The 9,300-nt window shown below is 46.4% G+C and overlaps 1 protein-coding gene across 7 annotated transcripts in view; it reads left to right on the top strand.

Moving 5' to 3' along the window:
• Positions 1–6,552: 6,552 nt before the first annotated feature.
• LOC119332330 (sodium/hydrogen exchanger 8-like) overlaps positions 6,553–9,300 on the top strand; it is a 17,129-nt gene continuing 14,381 nt past the window's right edge. For 3 of the 7 annotated variants that reach the window (XM_037605512.1, XM_037605510.1, XM_037605513.1), the window contains exons 1-2: positions 6,553–6,762; positions 9,061–9,295. In XM_037605512.1, the coding sequence (XP_037461409.1) occupies positions 9,090–9,295 (206 nt within the window). In that variant the 5' untranslated portion in view covers positions 6,553–6,762; positions 9,061–9,089. Of the gene's footprint in view, positions 6,763–9,060; positions 9,296–9,300 lie in introns of those variants that run through there. The other 4 variants (XM_037605509.1, XM_037605511.1, XM_037605514.1 and 1 more) reach the window with 2 other exon arrangements.

Raw genomic sequence — 9,300 nt, forward strand, 5'->3', positions numbered from 1 at the left:
GAGGGGTCGCCGGAGGACGGGGACGCCGGATCCGGCCGGAGAGGGGTCGGGGCGGCGCATCCGGGGCCGGCGAGGTTCGGGGCGGCGTGGGTCGCGCCGGCGGACAATGGCGACGGCGGAGCGCGGATTCCGGAGGCGAACGCCTCGGGCGCGGCGAGGTCCGGCGACCGGCGCTGTAGATCGGCATCGGAGGGAGTCACGGCGGTGGGGTAGCGCTCGCGGGAGGCCCGGGAGCCTCGGGCGCGCGGCGGCGGGGAACGGGCCACGCGGGCCTGACGTGGGCCGCGGCGGGCTGGTGGGAGGCGCGGGGCGGCGGGGCGTCCACGTGGCGGTGGCGGAGTGGAGAGGGGCGTCGACGGGATGACGTGGCGGCGCGCGATTCGCCAGAGTGAGGGGGCTGGCGGCGGTGGACATGTCCGGGCGGTGTGAAAATCGTCCGGCGGCACGGAGAGGAGCGGATCTAGGGTTCATCCGCGAATTACGGGAGGGGAGCACATATTTATAGGTAGAGGGAGCTAGGAGAGTCCAAATGAGGTGCAGTTTTCGGTCACGCGGTCGTGATCGAACGCTCTAGATGATGGAGAAGGTTTAGGTGGGTTTTGGGCCAAATTGGAGGGGTGTTGGGCTGCAACACACACAAGGCCTTTTCGGTCCCTCGGTTAACCGTTGGAGCATCAAACGAAGTCCAAATGGTACGAAACTTGACAGGCGGTCTACCGGTAGTAAACCAAGGCCGCATGACAAGTCTTGGTCCAATCCGGAAATGTTTAACCCCCACACACAAGAAGAAGGTAGAAATGACCACCGGAGGAGAACGGAGCGCCGGAATGCAAAACGGACAACGGGGAAAATGCTCGGATGCATGAGACGAACACATATGCAAATGAAATGCACATGATGACATGATATGCAATGCATGAAACGCAAGCAATGACAAGGCAACAACAGCGAATAACTGGACGACACCTGGCACATCGGTCTCGGGGCGTTACAACCATCCAGAGATATTTTTGATAATTCTATCAATAATGGGTTGGAGGTCCTCCCTTCTAAGTTTTTTAAAGTGAAGGGGGACCCCAAGATACTTAAAGGGGAAATCCCCAAGCTGGCAACAGAAAACCTAGGCAAAATCCTTAGATAATTGATCAGAGATATTAATAGCATGAAGATCACTTTTATGGAAATTAATTTTCAAACCAGATAAATTTTCAAAGCAGGATAAAATCCACTTCAAGTTCTTGGCATGCTCAAAAGAGTTATCCAGGAACAAGATGGTATCATCAGCATATTGCAGGCTGACTACCCCACCTGGAAAGACATGGGGTAGCAACCCACCAATTAAACCACTACTAGTAGCTTTATGAAGCATTTTAGAAAAAAAACATCAGCTACTAGATTGAATAGGAGGGGTGAGTGAGGATCACCCTGCTTCAATCCTTTTCCCCTAGAGAACTGGGGACCATTAGTGTCATTGATCCAAACCTGAAAAGTCCCTTGGTGGATAGTAGACATCACCCAATTCACCCACTTACTACCAAAGCCTCTAGAAAGAAGCATTTCTTTCAGGAAGTCCCAATTGACTCTATCATATGCTTTCTCATAGTCAAGTTTAAGAATCAGGCCAGAAGACCCAGATCTATGAATTTCATGAATGACCTCATGGGCCATAACCACACTCTCCAGAATGAATCTGCCTTTGATAAACGCAGTTTGGTTAGAGGATATAAGCTTGTCACATAAGGGAGAAACCCTAGTAGTCATAGCTTTAGAGAAAAATTTAATAGCACAGTTACTAAGGCTGATAGGCCTAAAGTTCTTCATATCTCTGGCCATAGGTATTTTTGGAATAAGAGTAATGATGGCATGATTTAATTTATAGATATCAAGTCTACCGTTCTCAAAGTCTCTAACCATCCACATAAAGTCATTTTTAATCAGATCCCAGAAGGTTTGATAAAATAAAAAGGAAAGGCCATCCAGGCCAGGGGCACCACAAGCATAGGAACTCATTACAGCTTGCTTGATTTCCTCTTCAGTAAAAGGTCTCTCTAAATGTTCTCTATCATCATCATGGAGTAACTCATCCTCTGCCCAAAAGTCAGCATCCAAATGGATGTCATGTTTGGGTTCAAAGGCAAACAAGTCTTTGTAAAAAGATGTGGCAACCTCAAGCATCTCCTGGGTCGAATTGACCACACCTTCTAGACTGTCTAATTCAGAAAGATGGTTCTTCCTATGTTTGTGGTTAGCAAGGGCTTGGAAATAGGCATTATTTCTATCTCCCTCTAAGATTTTTCTGTCCCTAGATCTCTGCCAAAGAGCAGTCTCCTCTTTTTTCCACACTTCATCCAGTTCTTTTTTAATCTCCTTCATCCTGTCATAGTCAGATATAGACAGTTGTTGGGTTTCTGATATCACATCAAGTTTGTCAAACTCCAAAAGGAGTGCCCTCTTTTTTTTCTTCAATGCAACTTCTCTATTAATACTCCATCCTTTAGTTTTCTTCCTGAGAACTCTAGTCTTAAGCATCCAGTTATCAGCTGAGGATATGGATGAAGACATCGAATTCCAGGCATCTTCGACCATTTGATGAAAGCCTAGCTGGGAGAGCCACCATTTTTCAAACATAAAAGGTTTGGGGTTGGATGGGGTTCTAGCACCAGTATCAATGACTAAGGGAGTATGATCACTCCCCACCCTGAGAAGGGCTGTCAGGGTGGAAAAAGGAAAATGGGCGTCCCAGTTCACAGAAATGAACACTCTATCTAATACAGCAAACACAGGGGAAGTCTGGTTATTAGACCAAGTGAATATCCTGTTAGGGATAGAAATCTCCATCAAGGCCCATCTGTTGATCTAGTCATTAAACAAAAAAGCAGTCTGTTGATTAACTAAACCACTACTTTTTTCTGTATCATTCCTGATCAAGTTGAAGTCACCACAAATCATGATAGGGTAAGAAGCATTAGATAAAGTATCATGTAACTCAGCTATAAAATCAATCTTGAGTTCAACATAAGCAGACCCATTGACTAGTACCATTTGCCAGACAAAACCATCAGTTTTATTTCTAACAGTAGGAATGATGGAAAATTTTTGGTTAATAAAAACCACCACCTCAAAAATCATTTTCTTAAAACCCACAAGGATCCCCCCAGCAGTATTATCAGCTGGCAAAAAATGCCACATGAAATTATCAAATCTATCAATAGCTTTGAGGAAAACCTCAAAAATATGCTCCTTCTTTGTTTCTTGAAAACCAATAAAGTCAGGGTCAGACTTAGCAATAGTATCACAAAGGCACTGTATCTTCCCATGTTGCCCTAGCCCTCTAATGTTCCAAATGAGACCTATCATACTAATTAATTTTGAAAGGGTGGGATAAGCCACAAGGCCTAGCTTTAGTTAACACAGCAGGTGTCCCCATAGTAGCATCAGAAGTGCCAACTGGCTCCAAGGGAAGGACATCCTTAGGTGTACTAGCTAAATCATTAGAGTCAAAATCAAGATTATCAGGAAGTACAATTTCAGGATTATTATTGGCAAACACCAAACACCTCTCTTTCTCCACAGCAATCATATCATCAATGGTAAAAGACTTTTGATTATCATCCCCCCCAATTATCAAATTCATTTGACTCATTTGACTAACAAGAACAGATTTATCCATAGTAGAAAAGGATTTACATTTGAATGTTTGTGGGATCTCCAAGTTCTTCTTCCTTTTATATGCAGCCGATTTCTCCATAATGTTCACATTGCCATGCCCTCTAGTAGCAGGCCTTTTAGCTAGCACATGACCCCATTTAAGCTTCTTCTCATGGATACTCTCATCATTTTGGGTTTGGTTAAGTGATTCCAGCAGTGATCTCCTCCAAGACTCACTTTGTAAGATTTGGACAGCCTCAAGAGGGAGAACCCCCAACTCTTCTTCCTTTGAATCCTCATTTTCAGAGTCAGAAACATCAATCGATCTTAACAGATCCTCATAGTATTCCATGCTACTAGTTTTCTTCTCAGGGGTTATGTAAGAAGCATTTTCCCCAAGTGGAGTTTCTAGAATCATCATTTTTCCCTCTTTCTTTTCCTTCCCATCAGAAATGTGGTTTTGTTCTTTGAGGTTACCAACAAAGCCAGTGTGCCCAACAAATGATGAATCCTCAAAATCAACAGCAGCCAAAGCACACTTCATGATGAACTCCTCCTGATCAGTATCATTTCCATATCCCATAGTTGTAACCACCCTTTTTTGACTACAAGACTTGTTTGAAGTTACCTGTTTAGTTGTAAAATTAGCTTTGTCTAGTTCATCAATTGCCTGATCATCTTCACCTGATCCTTCAGAAGCATGCTCCCCTTGAGCCCCATTCTCTTTTTCAGTCTGTTCTTCCTCAGCGCCCTCATCCTCCTCATTACCATCCTCATCCTCATCCAAGTCAATGACAGAGTCAACACCTCCCGCTTGCTCAAACCCTTCCACAGTAAAACCAAGTAGGAACCGTTTTTTCTTCATCTCAATCAATCTCTTAAAAGGAATCTTGGTTGGGTCTCTACAGGCTATTTTGATTCTGACATTCTCAAAGAAAGTTCTAAACATACCATTCCAGTCCACATCTATAAGCACTCCAAACAGTGAAGCAATTTGGGCAAACACCTTCCAGGTACACCACTTGGGAGGAATCCCCTCAATCAGCACCCATGCTTCAATCAACACCCATGCTTCAATCAACTCTCCAAAAGGATCACACCCCCTTTCCATTCACTATTGTCACATTCACATCTTGCGGCAAGGAGAACCCAGGTAATTCGATGAGGTCCTCCACTTTCTTCCAAGGGGAAATCTAACTAAAAACGTCTTACTAGAGAGCCATCTGATTTGCCAAGGCCAGTGTTTAGTTTTGCAAAAAGTAGCAGATAACAGTTCCATCAGCTTAGCACAGTCCACTTCTCCTTTTAGAATGTTAACCACCGCACAATTCTGAAAGTTTAGCCACTTTGACTCATTTGCAACAGGAACATCTACATGGTAGAAACCAAGGCCTTGAGCTCCACTACCAAAAAAGGCAGCAGTAGGTTGAATCTTAGACCACGCTGCACAATTATTCACATTGTGATTCTATTGACAAATAAAGCAGGCTTTTGGCTTCACGCAATTCCCCACATAATGCCCAGGTCCACCACAATTAAAACATATCATGTCTTTATACCTAGAATCAAGGACTTGTTCCACTTCGACCTCGATGGACTGGGATGATTGTACCTGAGCGGAACCAGCCGTGGAGGTTGTAGATCTGGTAGGCTTGGGGGCAGGGACAGATTCCTTTGCGACAGGCACAGTTGTTTTCCGCCCAGCAAAAGAAGTGGGTTTCTGCCCCACTCCTTTGGACTGACCAGCAGCAAGATTGCCGCTCCCTCCTGCACGGCGTTCGGCCATCTTCACCCCTCGCTTGACAGCTTCCGCAAAAGAGATTGAACTAGGGCCAATCCCTTCACGAACCACTTTGATTTGTTTTGGAGGTGGATCAAATGGTCGACAGGACGCAGGGAAACAATCCGCAGCCGAGAAGGAGTTTTTCTCAACCAAATCTCTCCGGATCCAGCAAAGGAATCCAGTTTTTGGTGGAACTTGTGGTTGCAGGGTAGGGTTTCTATGGTGGCGGCGGCGAGGGGGGGGGGGGAATGAGCCAGAGCTGGCCAAAGTGCTCCTCCACATTATTTAGGGAATCAGTTTTACGTATTCCCCTAGCCCTTCCCGCTTTCTCGCCCACAACACATAAATTGAGTGTGGGGCCATGGACACCTGGATTCAGAGAAGGGGCACGACAGAGCGGCTCCTCCCCAACTTTTCGGATAGCTTTTAAACTAAGGCCAAGCCCCTCGCCGGAGACCAACTCCGACGAGGTCTCACCAGCTGCAGAAGCAGCAAAGGAATCCTTACTATTACTAACAACAGGAGGGAGAACCCCGAATCTAACCCAAAATCCTGAAGATGCGATTGAGAAGTCTGATCATGACAAGCCTGAATCCCACGATGGCGCAAACGAAAATCCCGCAAACGGGCCTTAAGAATCGAATTAGCACGAAGGTGCAAACCTAACTCACCAGGCCAAGGCGGGGGATCGATGGGTCGTCGCTGCGTCTGAACCAGTCGGGGCAGCCGATCTACTGGCGGCGTGGGGGCCAAACGGTCCCCGGTGGGATGAACTCCGGCGGAATGTTGGCGATTCCCTCCCACGATGGTGGCCTGATGTTGAGCCACATTTTTCTATGTGCAAAAGATGTTATATTGTTTCTAAGTTTTTTTCTGAGAAATTATAGGGTTTCCTTTTTTTTGGAGGAGAATTATTGCCTGTATAGTGTATACCATGGGAAATTAGAGAAGGGCCGGAGGAAAAAAGAAAAGCCCAACAAAACAATGCCTTAGGTGCCCTACTCGTCCTGACCCATCCACTAGCCCAACAAACTGCCTCAAAAAAAAAAAAAACTAGCCCAACAAACAACGCAGTAACGCACGGACAGCCTGCGTGCCACTGCCTCCCGAATCACGACTCCACCGCTCCCAATCTCGCCTGCTCGCCGCCTGCCGCGCCGCCAGACGCCAAGGAGCCGCCCTGCCGGCCCCACTCGCCGGGCGCCACCTCGCCCGCCCCGCCCCTGCCAGCCGGTGCCCGCCTCCCAATCCGCACTCGGCAGCAACCCTGCCCGGCGGCCGGCGGTGTGCAGCGTGCAGGCGTGTAGCTGCTGCGGCCAGCCGGATTTGAGGTAAGTTTTCCACTGCCCATTCCCCGATTTCTGGTTGGCTAATCACTTATTCATCCTCTGTTTCTATAATTTTATATTGATGGATTATGATAGTGCTAACCAGCCTGCCACGTACATGAGCACATATGCGGATATGCCACATATACATAATTTGCTGTGTCCATCTTCGAATTGTTTAGTATCCAATCCCACGATTCCTGATTTCATGGACGGAGTCCTGTTTGTTTGCAGTCGAATGTTGTTCTTCCGGGTTTTACTTGAAAATTGTTCAGACGACTGTATGCCATAGCTAGCTGGGATGGATGGATGGCGCAACGGAGCATAGCATAGTGTTCTTTTTGAAAAGTAAAAAGTGGTCGAGTAAACCTGTTTTTATTTTCTTCGAAACTAGTGCGCCCTTCCTCCGCGTGTAGAAAAGGAAGAAATAAATCAATCAAATTACGAGAAGCCTCTGAATCAACTCTGTACAGGATCAATAGAATAGGAAAGGCAAAATACTCATCCAAGGTCACTTGCAACACTCACATTGTCTGTGAGATTCAGAGGCCGTGAGTTTGTGAGGCTGCATGTTTTTCCTCCACCAACAGCCTTTTTCTTTGTAGCAACTCTCTTCAGAAGAAACGCCTTTATTCCGTGCATCCGTATTCGTCTCCTCATCAGCATCCTTGCCTTCTCTGGACCGCTCCTTCTCAGCTGTTGGCATAGCTTTTCTGTCTCTGCACTCTGTATCCCTTATTCTCCCTTGGTGGGTTCTTTTGGATGAACGCAATGAACTTGCCACTCCTGTCAACACCTGAGCGGAAGCCATGTGTGGTGCATTCCAAAGGATATGAATCTGTTCTTCGAGACGAGGACCTCGGTCACAGTTCTGCCATAACCATAACACTCGACATGCCACAAAGCTTCTAAATATAGGCCGATATGCCTGTCATATCGGCATTGGTTAGGATATCCTCCCAGAAATATAGTCCTCACAGATATCGACGATATATTAGCCGATGTGGGTGTTATTTGGCTTGAAATCCCGACGTGGGTACACACCACAGTGAAACATAGCCCATAGCCTAGTGTTTCTGCATGGTCCCACTTGTGTGTAATTTGATGCGCACAAGCTCACCAACAAATCCTGCCGGTAATTTGATATGGACTTACAAAATTTCCCCCATGGGTTACACACACCTCTGATGATTGGCTCACTCGGAAAGCTGTGCCTAGACCGCCGTCTTATCCAGAACCACCGTTCTAGGGTTAATGAGGCCATCATATTCTTCCATAAGCAACGCCTGATTTGTGAAGAACCATGGTCCCATGATCATCGCCTTGTTCCAGTTGCCTAGGCAATCAAACTGGACTGAATAAATTCTCCTCGACATGTCTCCAGATCACTTTGTCGGGTTCCACGCCGAGCTCATATCCACGAACAGCGTGCTAGTGCTAAACCCTCGCGTAGTATGTACCTTAGCAATTGCTATCCACTTGGCTTTCTCGACGGGTCTGTGATCTCATCTTCGCATACGAACTTTTCGACACCTTCTTCATGCAGATGTAGCCAACCAAGCAGTTCTTCGGCCGGATCCTTAACCGATCCGCTCGACTCGCCTTTATGTTTCATGCTCTCTGCCACTCAGAGTGATCACGCCAACTACAGTAACCCCAGCAATTCCATGGAGAGCCCACCATCATACTTGAAGTAGTGGCATATCAGATTAGATCCATCCATGTACAGGAAACAAGCATATCAGATTATCTATACACCAATGTTTTGGAATGCCATCTTGTTAGGTAATTACGAAATGATATAATTTGAAATTCATGACATGCTTCAAAGTTTGGAATCTCTGAAGAAGTCTTAACTCGGACATATTTGAGTAACCCTTCAGTGCATATCATTGTTGACTTGGGATACTTTTGTAATTTCATGTATACCGATGTGACCTAGTTGTCCAATTTGTTATGCGGAATTGCGTCGCTCTTTCTATTTCTTGGACTACTACATGAAAATAGATGCTCAAATCCCGAGAAACTATAACAGTCCTAGCTTTCTTCAGCCGTCTACATATTGAATTATGCAGGGGTTGGGTTGTGTAAGGATGATTTTTCCATGAACTCCTATAAATATTGAATTGCCTTTGTGTGTTGTAATATTATGCGATGGCGATTGCTCAGAAAATTGGCAGCATTGTCACGTGTTTTTTTGGAGGCAAATTTGTACTTGAATTGTTGTCAACCCAGTATTTCTAAATTAACCTCACCCCTACACATTTAAAAAGTTCATTTTATCTTATGTCCAATTTGCAGTGACAAAGAGCAATTGTGCTCCCAGGAATATGGCACTTCTTCTGGAAGCAGTACTGACAGTATATCGAGTCTGCTTCCTCCCTTCCGATGGCGACCGCTGCCGTGCCCGACGACGCCGTGCTCTTTGCCGGCGTGTCCCTCGTGCTGGGCGCCGCCTGCCGCCACCTCCTCGACGGCACGCGCGTCCCCTACACCATCGCCCTCCTTGTCCTCGGTGTCGCCCTAGGGTCATTAGGTCTG

The sequence above is a fragment of the Triticum dicoccoides genome, chromosome 7A (assembly GCF_002162155.2).
Source record: "Triticum dicoccoides isolate Atlit2015 ecotype Zavitan chromosome 7A, WEW_v2.0, whole genome shotgun sequence".
In the NCBI taxonomy this organism is placed as follows: domain Eukaryota; kingdom Viridiplantae; phylum Streptophyta; class Magnoliopsida; order Poales; family Poaceae; genus Triticum; species Triticum dicoccoides.